The sequence below is a fragment of the Trachinotus anak genome, unplaced genomic scaffold (genome assembly GCF_046630095.1).
Source record: "Trachinotus anak isolate AG129_WGS33_773 ecotype Australia unplaced genomic scaffold, CSIRO_AGI_Tana_v1 ptg000011l, whole genome shotgun sequence".
In the NCBI taxonomy this organism is placed as follows: Eukaryota; Metazoa; Chordata; class Actinopteri; order Carangiformes; family Carangidae; genus Trachinotus; species Trachinotus anak.
In genome coordinates this window covers 12,253,079-12,273,750 of record NW_027273862.1, presented here as the reverse complement: position 1 = coordinate 12,273,750, position 20,672 = coordinate 12,253,079, and the positions used below count along the sequence as shown (strand labels likewise).

General features: G+C 40.6%; 1 protein-coding gene across 2 annotated transcripts; it reads left to right on the top strand.

The window, feature by feature from the left end:
- The first annotated feature begins 102 nt into the window (after positions 1 to 102).
- Positions 103 to 19,411, top strand: cenpf (centromere protein F). 2 transcript variants are annotated; one of them, XM_071489068.1, is made up of 38 exons: positions 103 to 207; positions 1,012 to 1,187; positions 1,353 to 1,478; positions 1,853 to 1,923; positions 2,135 to 2,268; positions 2,433 to 2,524; positions 2,601 to 2,874; positions 3,052 to 3,254; positions 3,401 to 3,526; positions 3,654 to 3,782; positions 4,383 to 4,505; positions 4,884 to 5,019; positions 5,124 to 5,253; positions 5,381 to 5,660; positions 6,173 to 6,379; positions 6,679 to 6,887; positions 7,197 to 7,326; positions 7,525 to 7,803; positions 8,060 to 8,647; positions 8,811 to 8,984; positions 9,236 to 10,107; positions 10,202 to 10,413; positions 10,505 to 10,652; positions 10,765 to 10,918; positions 11,132 to 11,243; positions 11,485 to 11,744; positions 11,828 to 11,936; positions 12,084 to 12,289; positions 12,502 to 12,720; positions 13,058 to 13,201; positions 13,596 to 13,785; positions 13,869 to 13,966; positions 14,164 to 14,205; positions 14,403 to 15,551; positions 15,788 to 15,917; positions 16,027 to 16,665; positions 17,097 to 17,218; positions 18,287 to 19,411. In XM_071489068.1, exons 2-38 carry the CDS (start codon positions 1,026 to 1,028, stop codon positions 18,467 to 18,469), a joined length of 8,562 nt encoding a protein of 2,853 aa, XP_071345169.1. In that variant the 5' UTR covers positions 103 to 207; positions 1,012 to 1,025; the 3' UTR covers positions 18,470 to 19,411. The 2 variants fall into 2 exon arrangements, with proteins under 2 accessions (XP_071345169.1, XP_071345170.1); XM_071489069.1 differs by having other exon boundaries at positions 106 to 207; positions 1,016 to 1,187.
- The last annotated feature ends 1,261 nt before the right edge of the window (positions 19,412 to 20,672 follow it).

Below are 20,672 nucleotides of genomic sequence, written 5' to 3'. Positions count from 1 at the left end.
TCTGTCTGTGGAGGACCATGGACAGTCACACCACGTGGGGGCACTGTTGAGACAGAAGTGACCAATCATCTGTCAGCTTTGACTGACGTCACACGAGGTAGCCAATGGGCATGGAGCTGAGTGGGTTGTGATTTCCTGCGGTGGAGTTTGAATTTTCCAACGAGCACCAGCAGTTTGGGAGCCTCACAGCGGAGCGTCGCGCCCAAAGTAAGTGCCGCTGCCTTCAATCATTTTAGCTTTAAGTTAATGGTAACATGTCTTTTCACAACACAGTTATTATTAAATATTTTTTAAATTTTTCAAAATTTTTATTGATACTAATATTGACGTTGGCCAACGTTAGTTATTGTCATGTGCGCTAAAAACCGTGTTTACCGCAGCTCGGTAACGTTAAGTCCAACAGAAACGTTTTACATGTTGGTAACGTAACGTTTACGGTCCACTTCAGATACATCATTTATTATCATTGATATCTCAACATATCTCTGCTTTAGTTCAAGTAATAACATCGAAACTAATGTGGTAACATTAACGTTAGTTAACGTTTCGTTAGCCACCTGTAACTAGCTGTTATTTGCTAACATCACAATGCCCCTGCGTCGGTAAGAGGTAACGGTGAAGGTGTAAACAACACGTTAATTATACTGTTAATGTTGCCGTCCAATCACAAATATAATGTCCTGCATTAACATCAGGCCAAGTAGTTAGTGTCGTTATCTTGTTACCATGAACTCGCTTGATTATCAAACGCGAACTGGCATTTTATTGTAGGTGGCATTATAATCGAAGGGTTCATATTAGTCTATTTTAACGTGCTCAACTATTATTATTATTATTATTACATTTACCTTCACTCTTGTGTTTTTGCTTGCACAAAAACAATTGTATTCTTCACGGCTATACACAGAACTATGTTAACTGCTTATTGTTCACATTGTGTCATTACTCGGCTGTTTATCCAATTTGCAGATTAGTATTCTCTTTCCCTTTTAAATGAGTTTGTCTGTTCAGTCAGGTAGTAAACCATGAGCTGGGCAGTGGAGGAGTGGAAGGATGGGCTTCCAGGGAAAGCCCTGCAGAAGATCCAGGAGATGGAAGTCCAGCTGGATAAACTAAAGAAGGAAAGGACCCAGAAACAGTTTCAGCTGGACTCCTTAGAGGCTGCCCTGCAAAAGCAGAAACAAAAGGTCAGTGCTCAAGAAGAAAAGATAAATTAAATTTGATAAACTGATTAAGTGTGGATAAATGAACTATATTGATTCCTCTGGCAAAATTACTGTTGAAGTGGTCTAACAATAGTCGAAATTCTTCCCAAACATACATCTATTAATTGCCTGTTTCCCTCTCCTCAGGTGGACAGTGAACGTACAGAGATCTCTTCTTTGAAAAGAGAGAACCAGTGTTTAGTAGAGTCATGTGACTCTCTGGAGAAAGCCCGTCAGAAGGTCGTTCATGACCTCGGAGTCAAAGAGCAACAGGTCAGAGAGAAAAAAAATATCTGCTACAGTTTGTGGCTATTTAGTTTGAAATTGATACAGTTCTACAGGACAAAGTTATCAGTTCAATGATAATTAATTGATGTTAATATTTAACAGATGTACTTGAGTCAAGTAAAATCAAATGTATAGAAAGTAAACACATAATTTTGTAACTATGCTGTAATATAATTGTTACATATTAATTGGAGAGCAGCTCAGTGCCATGCACTGTATAGCTGTTGATTGCACAAACTAATCACCAAAATGCATCAACTGTTGTAATGGCAAAAAAGGAAAATGAGGTTAAACATATCTGCAATTAACATTCATCTATACTACCTCTTGTCCCATATGAACCCTGTTCCTGAATCTAGGTGAGCTATCTGGAGGGTCAACTGAACTCCTGCAAGAAGACCATAGAAAGACTGGAGCAGGAGCTCAAGAAGTGAGTTCACTAAAGTGTCTGTTGAAACAGAGTTTTAAGTATGAAACTAGTGTTTGGATTTGTAAACGTTGCTCCTGTGAGATGGTGTTTTGTCAAGTGTTCAATAAGTCATGCTTAAAATGACTGTATATAAACTGTGTTTGACTCTTACCCCTGAATGGTTGGTGATGCAATGTGATTTTTATTTATTTATTTTTTTAAATCTGCCCAGGTACAAAAATGAGTTGGATCGTTCTCACCCTGCTGGCTCATCCTCCTTGTCATCCTCCTCTGAGATTCAGCCTTACACTACTCCTCAGAAAAGTTTCTCCACCCCAGCTCCTGTCCCAGCCTACAGACAGCAGGGTATTTTAGTTTGTTATCAAATGTATTTCAAAGTTCCTACTGTATGGATTTTAAAAAGTCAATGGAAATGTTAGTAATATTTCTGCTTGTCATCTATTAGGACTTTGTTACCTTGAAGGATATTTTCAGTTTACCCTGACATGTAAATTGTATGTGTTCCATAGATAATAGACTAGAGGAGCTTCAGGAGAAATACAGCCAGGAGGTAGAGGAAAGGAAAAGGCTAGAGACTGAACTCAAAGTCTTGCAGATTAAAGTAAGTACATTACTTGGACTTATTATGTGTTTGTTTCTTTGTAGTTGATGATATTAACTTGTTTGTTCTCTTCTAGCTTTTGAATCAGTCATCAGTCAGTGTAAGCCACAAGGACATTGCTGCCCGCCAAGCTGGATCTTCCATATTCCCATGGCAACAGCAAGATCAGGCCCACAGCCGCCAGCCTCAGGATGCAATGGAAACGCCTCTGAAGAGGCGAGGGGTGTCAATGTGGGAGGCCCATGAGGAGACACCTATTAAACCCAGCCAGAGAATGAGCTCTTCCAGAGCAGTGCAGAGTCCCAGTGGATCCTCCCAACAGATGGAACAGCTGAAGACTATCAACCAAGGTGGACATTTTTATATGTTTATGAAGTTACTGTCTTGCTTCGTGGTTGGCTTCTTTCATATGAAATATTAGGTAGCTTTTTATTTTTGCACATTCACTAACTCTGAAAAATCTGTTTGCTCTGTTTGATGATGATGATGTTTAGCATCAGGGATTAGATTTTTTACTTTTTCATCAGAGCTGCGTGGCCGTGTGTCAGAGCTGGAGAGGAATCTGTCCAATCAGGAGAAAGAAATTCGTAGCCAGGCCTTCAAGCTGCAGGAGCTACAAACCCAACTGAACCAGGCCCGCAAAGACTTGACTGAACGGGACAGAGACCTGGCCAAGACTAGCCATGAGCTGAGTCAGGCTACAGACAGACACCAGCAGGCCGAGGCCAAAGTAGGTTTCCATGAGTGATACATAGAAACTTTATTTTTGTTGGATGGATTCTTTGTTTATTTCACAAAGCTTACTGAAGGAAAGTTGGTGAAAAAGCAAAGGAAACTGGCAAAGATGAGTAAAATGTTGTTGTGGATTGTTCTTAGTGTTCCTCAGTTGAACAGAAGCTGAAACAAGTCACAGAGGAGATGAACTGTCAGAGGCACAATGCTGAGAGCTGCAAACGAAGCCTGGAGCAGAAACTCAAGGACCAAGAGAGAGACAGTCAGAAGGTGCTACAATGTGGAGTCCTACCATCGTTAGACCTTAATGTTTTTAGGTTTTATCAGACACTATAAATAGTGCTAAATAAGTGCTTTTGTATTTTAATCAAATTTTTTTACTTTTTATTCTGTATAGGAGCTAGCCCAGCTACAGAATTCCCACAAGGCTTTGGATCAACAGCTGAACCAGACCAGAACCAAGCTAACACAAGAGGTCCAACAGTCCAAAAAAGACTACAATGTACTGCAGTCTGACATGGAGAAGGTAACTTTTTAACCTCTCTGTTCTTCTCTGTTTTTCACTTTTCTGCTCTTTCTTCATCTGCTCAAATTCTTTCTTTCTTCACACAGCCATCAGTTTGGATGACAAGTCACTGAACCCTCCCTTTGTGAAGGCAGTAGATACACTTCTGTGTATTGCTTTGTCATTGTGTTAATGTCACCAATATTGTTGGATACTCAGCAATTAAAGAAATTGGGGGGGGAAATGTTTTTGACAATGAAAATCCAGTGACTGTTTGATCAAGATGATAGTTGTGAGAACAGTAGTGTAATAACCCACATGTCACATCAGACAGCAGTTTTGTAAAGCAGTTGACTGGAGTAGTGTAGTAGTTGATGGCTTTACATGTGTTCTGCTGTTTCTCTTCTGAAATGCATTTTACTGTGAAGAGTCCGGCTAGTGCAGTACTGACTATTTCAATTTGCATGCATAGTAACAACTGCTTGCAATATTGAAATTGGATTTTATCTTGCAGAACAAACACATTGGATAATAGATTAAGGCATTTGTATGTCTCACACTTTACTCTGTTCTTGTATGTACTTGTTCCTCTGCTTTGTCTATCCCCTTGCTTCTTTTTAGATGTGCTTCCAGAAGAGTCAGATGGAGAAGGAGGTGGAGGAGCACAAACAGAAACTGCTGAGGTCAGAGCAGAGCCTCCAGGCCAGCCAGACTAAAGAGCAGGACCTGCGCAAGAAAATGGAGGTTGGTTGCTTTTCGCAGAATATCCACTTTAGTGTGATGGTGAATTAAAATGTCACTAGCAAGTCTGCTGCTACAGCTTTCATCTTTATAGTTAGTTAATGGCTGAACAGCCCTATGTGGCCAAATAAAAAAAAATTTAAAATACAGCAGAATATCATTATATTTTTTTTATCAAATTACCAAAATGTAACGGTTTACATATGTTTTCATCTCAACACCACACACACACGCACACACACACACACACACACACACACACAAACACACTTCACTTCTTGACTTTTCCTGCTGTCCTTATTTTTTCTTAGCCCGATGTCTTCAAATGTATCTGTCATCATCCTTTGCTGTCACTTCTTTCCACATTTCTTCTCCTTGTAGGAGCTGCAGAAAGAGAAGAACAGCGTGACTGTCCAGTTGGACCAAAGCAACAGACGTCTGTCTCAGCTAGAGGAAGAGAAGAAGAGTGCAGACCAGAGTCTCAAACGCACCCAGGGACAACTAGATGACCTCAAAGGTAAACTTGTAGTGCGAATGGCATTGGTGGAATGTAGCAGTTATTTTAGAGAATTAGATGAAGTTATCACAGTTTTTAACCTGATTTGTCTTTTTGCTCTCCAGCAAAATCGGAGGGACAGGTGGAGGAGCTGAAGAGACTTCAGATGAAACTGGAACAGCAGACTCAGGCTTCAGCCCGGGAGCTGGAAAACCTGAGGAAAACACTTTCAGATGCAGAAACCAAAAATGACAGGTAAACATGGTTTACTGTACAATTGCAGAAAGCTAGTCAAACTTTGTAAAATTGTGACTAACTATGTTATAATCTGTGTCATTACACTTGATTTTTAATCATTGTATATATTTTTTAATCACTGTAGATCTCAAAATGAACTCCAGAAACAGAAACAGGAGACAGAGAGGCTGACCAACAGGTTGAAAGACCTAGAGAAGGAGAGCCAAGACCTGAAATCCAATCTCACTGCAAGTCAGAATGAGTGCAAGGAACTTAAACAAGAACATCAAGCTCTCCTGGAGTGGAAGAAAGAGAAGGAGACCTTGGTTAATGAAACTGAAGCTGTGCAAAAGGAGCTCACAGACAAAATTAGCAACTTGGAGAAGAGTCTCAGCTCGCTGAATGAGACTAATGATGAACTTAAGGTAAGCTGTGATGTGGTGTGAGTGAGAGTTTACACACACATGTGAAGGCCATTGTATATTATTCACATCATTTTCATACTCATCAAACCATCTAGTGAATTGTCGTTCACTCAATGCATCCCTCATTCTTTCATAATAAGGACACACACAGTGTGAGAACCTGTTTAAGCTGCTTACCCCAAAACCTGTTACATTTTGTGTGGGCTTTTATTTCACAAATAATTTGTTTTAGTACAGTCTGAAAGATACTCTAAGTAATACAGAAATACATTACAAAAAACAAAACTCTGAAGGATAATTTATTGTGAAAGTCATCAATCTGTGTGGCCCAGTGCATTTCAGGAGGTTTTTTGTTATTTATCTTCATTATAACCTTTGTGAAAATATGTTGCTATAATGCCATCAAGGATTAGAGTAAGAAATATAATCGACTCCAAAAAATCAAGTAACATTAACAGTAGTCTTGAAGTGGATTACCCCTAACCTGAATACATCTTCTGTCATTATTTTAGAAGCAGCTCATGAGTGTAGAGGGAGACAAGGCAAGTCTGTCTGCTCACATTGATTCCTTGAAGGGGGAACTCCTCAACAAGAGCACAGAGTTGGAAGAGAGAGAACACCAGTACAAGGAGCTCCAGTCTCAATTCACTGAGGCTGGACAGAAGCACACCAAAGACCTGGAGAATGTTGGTGTGCAAGTGGCACAGCTTGAAGCTCAGGTGATGTATTGTAATGCTTTTTGATATTTATTTATTTTGAATGTGATAATTGAAAAACATGGCATTTCTTTCTCAGTGTTTTTTTTTTTCATGGAATGAGCTGATAATATCTCAGCATCATTGAATTGCTCTGCATTTTTATTCAGATTTTGGTCTATTCTATACACAGAGACATTTTTAAATTTGACAGGACCTGCAATCAATAGCCACTTAATAAACTTATTCCTAACAGCACTTGTTGGAAAACTAAATCCTTATTGGCCTTGTGTGTATTTTTATTTTTATTTTTTACCGGACAGGTCAAGAATCTGGAGTTGCAGTTGCAAAGGGAAATAACTCGAGCAGAGCAAGCTGAGAGGACAAACACACAGCTGCTGGACGAGCACCAGGCAGCCTGTGACCTGGTCCACTCCAAAGACCAGCTAATAGAGCTGGGCCAGGCTGAGATCAGCCAACTGAGAGAGAGCCTCACTCAGTCCACTGCTCAGCAGGAGGAGCACAATGCCAGGTGGGAATTTTATTTTGTTGTCCAGTTCATAAATTTCTATCAATTATTTTTCTGATATAACAGCCCTGCGATAAATCCTAAGTTTACAATCTAAAGTTCAGTTTTTGTTGAGGCTGCATATGAGAGCTCTGCTTCACTGCAACATTCGCAGGGGTTTAAGAGGTCAGTGGATACAGCCACAATAGAATACTCAAGGATGCCTCAGTGTAGTATGATGTGAACACTGTGTCGCCATTTTTTTTTACTGGTGCTAGATTAAATGCAGCTTTTAACATGCATGTTGTGTCTTTCATGTCTAATCTCTACCAGGTCAGCGGAGGAGAAGGCAGCCTTGCTAAAGCAGTGTGAAGAGAGTGTTTCAGCAAAGATTGAAGAGACAGAGCAGATCAAGCTGCGGTTGGAGGAGTCTCAGCAAGAGCTGCTGCTCTCCAAAAATCAGGTCTTTTTTACAGGACAGCATCAGAAATGTATTTCAGTTTGCTAAATTTGTTTCATGACATTCTGTCATTTTTCTCAGAGATGATCAAATAGTTATGAGATACAAAATAGTCTTTATGATCAAAGTATCTGTCTGGGACTTGAAGAGTATTATGATTGAGTATAAATCTATTCTATTCTTTCTTCTGTTCATGTTTAGGTCAGTTCCATGGAGCAGTTCCTGAAGGTCCAGGAGCAACTGGGAGCTGAGTTGCAGAAACAAATTAACATACTGTCAGACAATCAAGAGGAACACAAAAAGATGTATGAGAAAAAATCTGAAGAGCTCAAATTGTTAGAGGAGGAACTGAAGGACCAACAGGACCAGACAGAAGAGAAGGAGAAGCAGCTCAGAGAGGCTGAGGCTCAGATTTTGTCTCTTGAGAAACAAAAGGCTGAGCTGGACAATGTAGCACAAGAGATGAAGAAAGAAGCAGAGGTAAAATGCTGTTAGATTTCTTTTGTTACATTATGATGCAGTGTTGTATTTTATCCTTTTATTTACTGCAGTTATCTTCAAGTACACAAATAGTCTCTATCTGTACTTGCACAGATGTACTTGTATTTCTACTTTACTGTGTTAAAGAGACTAACGGCAACAGATTTACACAATTTAAGTTTATTGCATACACAATTGCAGTTGTTTAAATACAAATATGAAGTTTAATTCCATTCTTGTTCCGTTTCTCATTAAGATCCTCCAGCATGCTCAGACTGAGAAGATCAACCATCTTCTGGAGCAGATATCTTCCTTAGAAGAAATGGTGGCTTCAAACAAAGATGCAGCAGAGAAGCTTCCAGTCTTGAAGAATGAACTGGATGTGGTCAACCAATCCCACACTGACCTTAAAAAGTCTCTGGAAGCTCTTGAGAAGAGTCACTCCTCCACTATGGAAATCAAGTCCAACCTGGAGAACACCCTGACTGAAAAAAGTAACCTGGTCTCTGCTTTGGAGAAGGAGGTCAAAGAGCTCACAGAGAAGATGAGTAAAGAGACAGAGAGTCATGCTTCAGAAATTGAAAATTTCCTCAACAAAGAGAAGAACTTAAAAGAACAGCTCGGAGCCACTAAACAATCAGTAACTGTTGCCAAAGCAGAATTGAGTTCACGTCGAGAGGAGATCAAGACCATGAAGACAACTCTGTCTGCTGCTTCACACGGCTTGGAAGAGAGAGACAACACGATAAAGAGTCTGAAGGAGAAGCTGAATAAAGCAGAGGCAGAGCAGGCCAAAACCTCAGATCTCTTGAAGGAGAAGATGGCTGCCATGAACAAAATCAAGGTAGGCCATTAATGTATTCCTAGTTGTTGTGGGCCTTACATTTCACAATTTTCTACATAGAATCTAAATCTGACTATATTATGTTTGCTTCTTTAGGATATTTTAACAAATAAACTATGATATAGAATGTTAAGTCATTCTTCATTCAATTATTCACATGAAGGTGCAGCTTGAGATGCTGCAGATGGACTTGGAGGACAACGAGACCGCCATGAACAGCTTTGACAGTCAGGTGGAGGAGCTGAAGGGAACTATAGAGTTACTGGAGGCCCAGCTCGCTCAGAACCAGAGCCAGATGTCTGAAATGGAGGCCAGGCTGGAGGACAGCAAAGCCCAGGTAAAGCCGCTGTCTTACACAAGTCTGTCTAAAATTGTTCTGTGCCACAGTAACTGGACTTAGAGTGAAGATTCATTTTTACCTTATTTTTTACAGCTCAATATTTTATCACATTTCCAAAAAGTCTTAAATTTGAATGATTTTTGTAAAATTCAGGCACCACCAAATTGACATCTTTACCAGCTCCTGTTGCACTTGAGGGAAGAAAATATCCCTAATGCAACTAAATCAAAATTCTGTAACCTTTTCAGATCACTGTCTTGGAATCCCGCTTAGAGGAGGTCGAATCCCAGAACTCTGTGCTGGAGACGCAGTATGTCACAGCTAAGGAGGAGTTATTGGAGAGAAGCTGTGAAATAACTCGTCTGGAAGAGGACGCTGTGAAAGGAAAACAGCTTGAGGAGAGTGTTGCTGCCTTGGAGTCCAAGCTCAGTCAGATCACAGTGGAAAACATGAAGTTAGAGACAACTCTCAGGCAGATAACTGAAGACAAAGACAATAATCTCAACCAGTTTCTCCAGGAGAAAAACAGCTGGGAGACTACTTTGAAACAATTAACAGACAACAAAGAGCAAGTGGAAAATGAAATCATACAAGTAAATGCAGATAAGGAACAGCTAGAAGCCAGTTTAGACAAGCTATCTGAGGAGAACAAACAACTACAGACCACAGTGAAGCTGTTAACTGAAGAAAAGCAGCAAATAGACACAAAGATTGATCAAATGGCTGCCGAGAAACTCAGAGCTGAATCAACCGTTAGTCAAGTCACTGAGGAGAAAGCCCAGCTAGATGTTACCCTCAACCTGATAAATGAGGAGAAAATCCAACTTGAGGCTAAACTTAGTGAACTAACATCTGAGAAAAATGATTTGGTTGCTAACTTGAATCAAGTAGTTGAGGAAAAGCTTCAGCTGGAAATTAATTATAGTCAGCTGACTGAAGAGATCACCAAACTACAGTCTATTGTGGATCAAGTAACTGAAAAGAAGCTGCAGTTACAAGAAAGTATTGAGAGGCATGAAAATGAGGTGGCTTCACTTAAAGAGGAGAACGAGTGCATCAAGCGCTCGCTCCTGACCTCAGAGCAGGAGCACCAGAGGACTGAGGAGGAGAACAGAGAGAGGTACAGTGCATCTTTATCTGCTCTTAAGGTTGTATGTGTTTCTACAAATAAATGCATCAGTGTGTCTGTTAAATGGTATTATGTTTTATCACAGGAGCCACCAGTTTGAGGCAGAACAGGTTCAACTGCATCAGAAGCTGGCGGTTTTACAGAAGGAGCTGACTGTGTTCAGGCAGCAGTACGAGTCACTCCTGGAGCAGGTGGGCCAGCAACACAGCGTCATACAGCAGCTCTCAGAATCGCAGGGAACCCAAAGGCCACGAGAAGAAATCAGCCACATGGAGTCTGGGGAGACAGAAATTGGTGGTGCGTGTAAACCAAAACTAAAGTTTTTCATGAAATACTGCTGCTACTTTAATTTGAATTTGTACATTTATAGTAAATTATCTCTTGACAGTTTCCTCAGTAGACGCAGAAGGACAGATTGACGTGGAGCCAACACATGATTCGAGTGCAAATACTGAGTCCCTTCCACTAAAGGAACAGCTGAGCCCTACAGTGTCTGAACTGGGTGAACTTTCACACCAGTCTGATGAGGCTTTCTGGTACAACAAGTTTTATACTATGCACAAATAAACAACTATATGCTTGTACTATTACATGTTACATGTGTTTTATTATGTGATAAGTAAATCTAATTTCCCTCAACCCTGGTAGTGAGACAGAGCTGATCTTCAAGGAGGACCTCATTGAGCAAGAGATGATCCAGGAACAGGTGGAGGAGGAGAGGCAGGCATGTGTGGCTGATGTAGAGGAAATGAGAAGTAATGAGGAGGAGCAACTACACCACCAAGAGCAACCCTTAGATCAGGTAGAAAACAAGTATTTTAACAGTGTATTTGGCTTCACTCATGATGCTGTCATTGGTTTAACTCAGTGTTGGGGATACTACTCTTTGAGGAGATATTTTTCTTGGAAGGAATGTTTTAAAACGTGTGAGCATTTTCTTCTCAAATTAATTATTTAATTATCTGGCCTTAGGTGTCAATTTTTATGACCTTTTATTTTGTCCTCTTCCTTGCAGGTTCCTGAGGACAGCAGGTGTCCCAGAGATGTTCTTGAAAATGACCCTGAAGTCTGTGAAATGTCTCGCACCCTTTCCTCCTTGAGTGAGACCAAAGATTTAAAATCCCCTGGTGAGGAATTAAATGGTTCTTGTAACTCCACTTGCAATAGTTATGTGTTTTCTTGGACTTAGAGTGGTGTTTAACTTTTCAGGGAGATCCGATTTTTTAATCTTTTTTGTATCAAACTATCACGTTGGCTAATACAAGCATCACACCGTATTTTAGAATTTGAGAAATGCAGAATTGACATTTTTATTTATTATGATATGTGACGTTTGAATAACCTAGTTATATTCAATGTGTCTATCAGCGACAGACTCATCCAAGGGACAAGATGACCTCACTCACTACAAGGAAATGGTTACAAAACAAGAAAATGAACTCCAGACCCTGCGCTCAGAGTTTGACCATCTGAGCTCTGAACTGGCACTGAGGAAGGAGCTGACATCTGAACTGGAAGTCCAAGTTACAAACTTGGAAAAGAAGGTTCATGCAGCAGAGGAGGAGGCACAGGGTGCAGCACATAAACTGAACGTTGCTCTGGAGGAGAAGACAGGCCTAACTGACCGGGTAGGGGGAAGAAATTGCACAATACTAAATATCAGTGTAACAGTAACATTTAGTATTTACTAATGTTGTGTGCTTATGTTCAGTTGGCGCAGCTGTCGGAGGAGAGGGAGACATTAACTCTACAGCTACAAACAGCTAAATGCCAGCTGGCTGATGTCATAGAGATGCTGGAGGGACTAGAGATGGCCAAAGGTAATATCTTCCTGGCTTACTGCTTAACAGGAAGTAATTCCACCATTTCAAATTTTAAAGGTTTTAAATCTTAGTCTGAAACAAGGTGCCCGTTTCTTAATGAGAGTGGTTATGAGTGCTTACAATTAAATTTTCTTGGTTCTTTAGGTGGATGGGATGAGAAATTCCTTCAGCAGGAGAGTGAGTTGAAGAGGGTTCGCTCTGAGAAAGCTAACCTGGAGCAGCATATCCTGGGCATGGAGTCTGAGCTGGAGTCCATGCAGGAGGAGAGGACCAGAGTGCAGGATGAGATGGAGACCCAGAGGAGGACTTGTTCAGGCATGGAGCAGCAGATAGAAACTCTCATGACAGAGGTGAGCAGAGCTGAACATCAAAATCATGACTATCTAAGGGTTAAATTAATACACATGTATTGGGAAATCATTAATTAAAGAAATACTTAAACTCAGGCTTTTAAATTTTTCCTTCTGCAAAAACTGACAACACAGCAAGACATATTGAACATGCTCTCTAAGGTTATTGATCAATCAGGGTGACATAACTATTCCAAATATTATTTTCCCAGACAAGCCAGCTGAGATCTGAGCTTGTGTCCTGCACTGAGGAGCGAGATGAGCTGAACCAGTCTCTTGGGCTATTGAAAGAGAAAGTTCACAGTCTGGAGAAGACGAACTGTGAAACCAGAAACCTAATTTCCATTCTGGAGGATGACATCAGAGCAGGGAGGAAGGAGTATGAAGCCCTGCAAGGCAACATGGAGAAACTGAAGACTGAGAGGCAACAGGTACATAGTGTTGATGAAAAATCACACAAGGGTGGTTTGAGTTGAGTCTGGGATCTGCGTACATGGCAGATTACCCAAAGTAGGCTTTTATTTACATGTAGCTTACAAGGATGAGTCCTTTTCCTTTGATTTTCAGTTCAAGTGTCGCAGCATGAATGCTCTCTCTTTGATTCTGTCGGCTAACAATGCAATAACGGCTCAAAACATCTATGCATTCTGGTCTTTGGTCATAGAATATCTAAACTACTAGTTGTGTTGTAAAATGTCCTATGTTCACTGATTGTTGTCTCAGGAATATTTTTCTAACTAATAGTTAATTAATTGTGTTTCACTAAAGCTGTTGGAGCAGATTAAGGTGCAGGAGCAGGCAATCTTTCAACAGAGTGGAGAAAGAGAGGAGCTTATTGGCCATCTGAACCAGATCAAAGAAGACCACACCTCTGCCAATCAAAACACTGAATCCATGGTCAGCAAGATACAGGTGAGGGGGAAGCTTGATACAAAACAAATTATTATATGTTGTATATTTTCTCAGCAATTTAACGGATATCTTGTTGATTTGTTCCAGATAGCACTCAGTGTTTCACATGCTTAAGTATATTAGTAGAATGTAGTCCCTCAGATGGTTCACTTGCCCTTCAGCTTTCTTGTATTACCCCAAGGAGGGTCACACCAGGACATTGTGTTGGGGCCTAACATTTCACTTAAACTTCTTGTTACATCCCATCTGCTCAAAATAATGCTAATTACGCTGGAAAGGTGGAGACTGAATTACTGTATGAAATCACAGAATGTAGGTCTTGTATCCCTTTCACTAAAGATCCTTGGAGGTGCAAAACATTGTAACTCTTTTCCCTCCTGTTTTCTTCCCCAAGGCTTTAGAGGGAGAAGTGAGCCGTCTTTCGCAGTCTCTAGAGTCCTCTCTACTGGAAAAAGGAGAGATTGCCTCTCGTCTGAATTCCACACAAGATGAGGTCCAGCACATGAGGACTGGTATTGAAAAGCTTCAGGTCCGCATTGAGTCAGACGAGCGAAAGAAAAAGAAGATGGGAGAGCTGCTTAAAGGTGACTCCTTCTATCTTTGGAAATGACATGACCTCTTAAGTTTTGTGATGTGTTGGCCTAAACGTGATTGTGTATCTCTGTAGCTGCCCAGAGAAAGTCAGACTTACTGCAAGATCGCATCGATGCACTGGAGCGAGAGAAGGAAGATGTAGAGCAAAGTCTAGAGGAAGCTGTTCTACAGGTATTCTGTCAAAAAAACAAACAGTATCTGTTTCTTACATTAAGGCAGCTTTCACTGTTGCAACTTTTTTTTGCTAAGATAAAATTCACACGTGGAATCAAATTCAATCAAATCAATCAAATAAGGGGTTTAAATTTTGCTTATATTGTATAAAATGCAAATCTTAAATCCTTAAATCCCTATTTTTTTTTCTGCAGACGGAGACAGCCAAAGCTGAACTGGAGGAGGAAAGGAGAAAGGTACTTTTATACAGATCTGTGTTTGGCTATTTGATGCTCTGCCCTTCATCTGTTGTGTTTTTGATTTGATCTAATAGTGCTTTATAAATATATTGATTATTATTATGTTCTCACTTTTCCATCTTGATTTTTTTCCTCCTTCACTTTTGGCTTGTCTCCTTCTGCTGCTGTCTGTCTTGAACCCTCACCACTCTTAGGTAGAGGAGGAGAAGGGGAAGCTCAGTGAGAAACTATCGGAGCTCTCTGCCATGCTGGAAAACCTGAGATCTGAGAAAGAGCGCATGGAGAGAGAGCTGGAAACAAAAAACAAAGAGATAGAGGAACTGAAGGCCGCTAAGGAGGAGCTGGAGCGAGGACTGGAGAAGGCTGAGGTCGATAGAAGAGAGGAGAAGGAGAGACACAAATACAGGGTAGAGGAGCTTGAGAAAGGGCTGAGAGAAGAAGCAGAGAGACAGATTAGACAAGTAGATGACCTCCAGGAGCAGCTGGAAGCCTCTCAGCAGAGGGAGATCTCGCTTGAACAAAAGAGCGCAGAAACAGAAGAGGAGAAAGACAGGGTGCAGTCTCTGCTGGTGGAGTTGGAGAAAGAGAAACAGCTTCTGCAGAGTTCTCTGGAGGAGTGGCAGACAGAAGGTGACAGGCTCCGCTCTCAGAGTGACGAGTGGGAGAAAGAGAAAAACAACCTGAGTGCCCATATAGAGGCTTTGGAAGGAGAAATTAAGGAGCTTAAAACGCTCATAAAAGCTAAAGAGGAGGAGAAAGACATTTTGGAAAAGGAGTGGGTGGAGGAAGCAAATCAGAGACAAGCGTCAGTGAAATCCACTTCATCTCTTATGGCAGAGAAAGAACAGATAGAAGGAGAAAATGGACGATTGGTAGAGGAAAAAGAGAAACTACGTTCTACCTTATTGTCTGTGGAAGAAGAGAGAAATGGACTGCGCTGCACTCTTGCATCTGTAGAACAAGAGAAGGAAAGACTAGAGCAAGAGAGGGAGGCGGTCGCTGATGAGAAAGAGAAGCTTCAGGCTAGACTTTCTTTGATAGAAGAGGAGAAACTTAACATGCAACAAACTCTTTCTTCACTCAAGCAAGAGAAAGAGAGAATGGAGGAGGAGAAACAGAAGTTGGAGGTTGAAAAACAGGAATTGCAGTCTTGCCTTTCTTTGATTGAAGCAGAGAAAGAGAACCTGTGCTCAGCTTTGTCTGCACTGGAAAAAGAGAAGCAAAGAGCAGAAGAAGAGAAAGAGAAACTCACAGAAAAACAGGAGAGCCTCCAGTCTACTGTTGCCTCTATGGAGAAAGAGCTGGAAACACACAAATTATCCATTGCACAGTTCAATGAGCAGGTACACACATCCTTTAAAAAGCCAAAAATAAAGTAATCTAATCTCTGAAATAATCGTCATCATTTTACATAACGAAGAATCCATCGGTTTCTTTGCCAGAATCAGTCACTTCCATACACACTGTTCAACACAACGCTGTTCAAAACAAAACAGTCATGAGACAAGTTAAAATGATCTTTTGTTTTAATTTCACATGCTGCAGTCTTACCACTTCAATCTCTGTCCATCCCCTCTAGGTGTCAGAACTAACATCTCGTGCTGCTCGTCTGTCCAAAGAGAGAGACTCTGCTCTGAGCAAGATGAATCTTTGGATGAAAACCTGCAAACAGCTGGAGCAGGAGAAGCAAGTGATGTTAACTAGCTCAGGTGAATACATGATTAACACATTTAACAGTTAGTCTTCATCTTTTATAGTAAACTCTCCAGTAAATGCTGTTGAATAATTTAGTTAATTTTAACCACATTTTTGTTTCAGGAGATGAAAGGAGAAGTGAGGAGGTGCAGACAGAGGTAAACCAGCTGAAGAGGGAGTCACAGGAAAAAACCAAGGAGGTGGAAGAACTTAAGGCTGCCCTCGATGGAAAGAAGAAGGAATTAGAAGAGAGGGTTAAGGAGCTGGAGGAGATGAAGAGTGAGTTGGATGAAGTGAATAAACTTCTGGAGGAGAAGAGCACAGAGGCTGATGAGAGCATGGATAAATACTGCAGTCTGATGGTTGAAGTTCACAAACTGGAAGAGGCCAACAATGCACTGACCACACGGCTGGAACAGATTACTGCTAGCCAATGTGCTAATGAGGCTAACATCCACTCTAAAGGCAATGTCAGTACTCACTGCCGGCGCTCAGCAAGGAAGTCTTCCTCCAAACATCAGGAAGAAAAGATGCATGACAACATCGAGAACATGGCTCCCTCAACACCTCAGAGGTCTCCTCAGGGCTCATCTTCAGGGAAAAGGGGTCACTGTGACATCAGCGATAAAGACAGCGCCCAGGAGGCCCTGCACAACCTGACAAAGAAGATCAAAGCCAATGCAGCGACTACACCCAAACCAAGAACTGAACAGGATGATGAGGACTTCAGGCCTGAGGGACTTCCTGAGCTGGTGAAGAAAGGTTTGTGTTGTTTTATGCGTTGTTTGTTTTGTTTTTTGTTTTGTTTTTTGTGCTGGAGTATACTAGTATGTGTCCTAGTTTTAGCAGGCAGACCTCTCATGTTAGTGGGATAGGCTGTGATTAGCATGGACTCATGGAGAAAGTTTAATTCTCACATGGAATTATACAAATGAGCATCAGTAACCTGCTCTGCTACACCACATTTTTATTGGTTTGAAATGCTGTATGACTCTGGGCCTTTCAGATTTTTATTCTCAAATTTCTGCAGACCTGAGTTTGAAATGCAGGAGTGTGTAAAATCAGCTGCAAAGACAAAGGTGCAAATGCACAGAAATGGGTGCAGTGGTAGTTGGTGCTAAATTTGAACTCTTCGTGACTTTCATTCTCTGTAGTGAAAACAATTCATTTTTTCAAATCATTTTTTTCTCTAGGCTTTGCTGATATTCCTTTGGGGGAGGCGAGTCCTTTCATTGTGAGGAGAACCACAGTGAGGCGCTGCAGTCCTCGGCTGGCTGCCAGGCAGACCCTTCCCACATCTACCCCTGATGGCAAGGTGAGCAGCCACAACCATCTCCCTCGTTCATACACACACACTGCACCAAATGACCATACACTCAGTGGCCACTTTATTAGGCACACTCTAATGTCAATATACACGACAAGCTCTTCAATAAATAACAAATCACACAGTATTACGCAGTATTGTTAACAATGGGATCTGACTCCAGGCATAGGGCAGAAAAGGAGAAAAGAGATGTGCAGATGTAAATGTAAGCTGCCAGCATCTCTGTACATGTGTGTGTCTCAGTCTCTCTTCCTGACCGTCCCACTTTTACAGTGGGACAACTTGACTGGTCAAAAAAAACCTTTTCAGTTGTTTTCTCAAAGTCTGTGCCTGGATTGATGTTAGTATTGCTGTTTCTTCTAGTTTGTGTGTTACAACTGGCACTGAGAAGATATTGAGATAAATGTTGAAAGACCCAGAGAACAATATTTAGTTATCACAAGTAACCAGAACTGCTAGTTCCAAAATTACAATTTTATGTTAATATTCCTCCATTTTACAGAAAAATATAATGGTGTGCATTTAGAACCAGTGCAAATGGAAGTTTAACTCTTCGTATGTTTGCTGTCTGTGTTAGCCTCCATCTATGCTGAAATACACTGGTTTAAAATATTCATTTAATGTAATTATAAGGGCAGGGATACACTTGTACTTTTACAAAAAATAGTATCTTTGAGGTCACCTGTTGGGATCTGAAGGAAACTGAACTCTTCAACCATGTCCGTGTGTATGTGGTAGTTTAGGTTTCCAAGCCCCTAATATGTCCAGAGAATATCCGGACCCCTCACACCTTTAAGTCAGTCCAGGTCAGCTTCTTATTGCATCAGGTCATCTGAAGGGAAGCAGTGGTGCATTTAAAGGAAGTCAAAGAGGTCAAGAGGAAAGAATGCCTCACAGTCACCTGCTAGACTGAACCCCCACTGTATTTGTGTCTTCATACTGTGTCCACTTTCACTGAAGTGTTATTTCTTTCATTCACAAATGTTCCACTACCTGCTTTGTTTTTTCTTTCACTTAGTCTCTCTCATCATCTCTATTCTTGTTCTGTCTCCACAGCTTCTAGGGCCAATACCACTACAGAGTCCTTCTGCAGACAGCTCCAACAGGACGTGTCTCTCCACAAGCAGTGAGGAGAAACCTGTGTGTCAATCACTGAGCTTACTGAAAACACCAGAGCAGAAAGAGAAACAACTTTTAAAAGACCAAACACGACAAGGAGACAACTGCCAAGTTCAGTAGATCTATGTACACACACACAAATTCTTGCACTTGTGATTTATTTGTAGAATAATATACACACATATGCCTAGAAACACAAAAAATTTACACTTTTTTTAAAAGGACACATTGAACTTGAAAGTAAAGATACTTATTTTAAAAGTAGTATCCAACTTAAAAGTGTTTAAAACACGATGCACCTTTTTTCCCTTCTGTGTGGGGGGTGGGGGCTGGGTGTGACTGCAGAGGCCACAACTACACTTCACCTGTTATCTCCAATCTGTTTGGAGCTGAAAGTCATGAGAAATAAAATAAATCACTAACCCAAGTAAGGAGATGAGGCAGGTATAAGAATGTGTAAATATCCAAGCGCTGATTTTCTTCATAGCACTGTTTTTCATTATGCCACATTTTGACTGAATATGTCTCTGTCTTTGAAATGTCAGCTACATATTTTTAGAATGAATGAAACACCATTGTTTTTCAATGCCTCTGAATGTATCTTCATCTCTTCACTTTGTTATAGTCTGTTTATCTTTACCACTGATTCACTGGTTGTACTTTATTTTCTTTTGTACTGTTCTTGTCTTCTTAGTGTGTCTTGAACTTTGTACATGGTAGATGATTTATACAGTAATAACAGCTATGCTTCATCTATATCCTGTAACATAGCTAAATGCTAATGGCAGCTAAGTTTGTGTAGATTTTCTGCTCTGACTTTTTAATACTTTTTAGATATTTTATTTGTTGAAGTCAAGACAGCAGTTTTGATAAAACATAGTTTCTGTTAGGACTTCTTTCTTTTCTTTGCAGCAAATGTTGACAGCATGTCTGCATTTCATTACAGTATCTGTTTTTATTTAGGTGTAGAGTCATGTTATTGGTCATTGTAAATAGTTAATGAAGCCAAATAGTTCAAAATGACTTTTTTTTTAACTAAACACTTTTTTTAACTGCTTCATAGCTGGTGTGATCTTTGTCTTGTCTTTGCTGCAGTTCTTTGATAATAACCTGAAAATATTAAGCATGTGTGGTACACAAGTATACACAGTTCACTATGCCACCACAAGGTGGAGAACCTGAGCCTTATGGTAAAAGATGGTGGATTTAGGTTCAGTGTATAGCAGTGTGTAGGGCAGGGTGTGAGCCTCTGAGAATGATTTGTGAGTGCAACAGGCAGGATACAGCTCAGGCATAGTCAGATTCATCTCATATACACTTCAGGCTTAAGACTTTTTACCCATCAGTTAAGAGAATTAAATATCTGATGAGACCATTTTATATGGTCCCTCCAGTCCACTTGCATCTGGTTTCAGTTCCTTACATCACTGTGTTGGTAAGGCTACACCACCAGCTGACAGCCTTTTTAATAATGCAGAAGTCGATTCACACATCAACTTTGAAAGCACACTTACTTATCATCTGCTCATAAAGGACACAATCACGTTTTATGTAGTTCTATAAGAGTCAATTGGAAAACAATCTAATTTGCACATGATGGAGGGAGGAAATCATGGCGATGCTGTTTGGCTTTATTAGGCTGTCTGATATTAAAATGATCACTGACCTGCTGAACTGCATCTGCCACAGCTACATGTTATATATGAGTACTGTATTTAAATTAGTTCCACGCTACAACTTCAGATATATTTGTGTTTTACTTCTGACAGAAAATAAAACATTTACACAACTGGACAGAAAAACCAACAGCTGAAAACAGCAATAAATATAATCTCATTTTTGTCACTCCACATGTTTACCCACTCTTCTGTAACCACTTCTAATGAATCAAACAGCACAATAAGATAACCAAACCTGATGTGTGCTCTTCTTCATCTATTAATTGAAAATGGTAGATTCCACAAGTATCCCACAGCTTATACCATTAAGTGTCCTTCATGCTGACTGATGTAAAATGTCAGAAGTGACTGGGAGGTTGTTGTTTATTTTGTGGGTGTACCTTTGTGTGTCTGAGGCACAGTGATCTGGATCTGTAACCATTGATTTTCTCTTTTGGTGTATCAGCAATAGAATTAGTATTGATGTGCGCTGACCTTTTGACCTCTTGTTTCTCTAAGGTCTGGTAAGGACACATGAAAATAGTCATTCATCTTTCAGGTTGGAGCATCAAAGAAAGCTGGATACCTGGTTTGTTCATTCATTCTCCTGCATCCCTGTGTCTCTCTCCTCCTGGTAGTGGGTGAGGAGGCAGCAGGGCATGCTG

Coding starts and splice junctions, on each gene's coding strand:
- cenpf (XM_071489068.1), top strand. CDS start 1,026: ATGAGCTGGGCAGTGGAGGAGTGGAAGGATGGGCTTCCAGGGAAAGCC. Junction 3,255..3,400: donor ACCAGCAGGCCGAGGCCAAA/GTAGGTTTCCAT, acceptor GATTGTTCTTAG/TGTTCCTCAGTTGAACAGAA. Junction 12,721..13,057: donor TGAAGACTGAGAGGCAACAG/GTACATAGTGTT, acceptor GTTTCACTAAAG/CTGTTGGAGCAGATTAAGGT.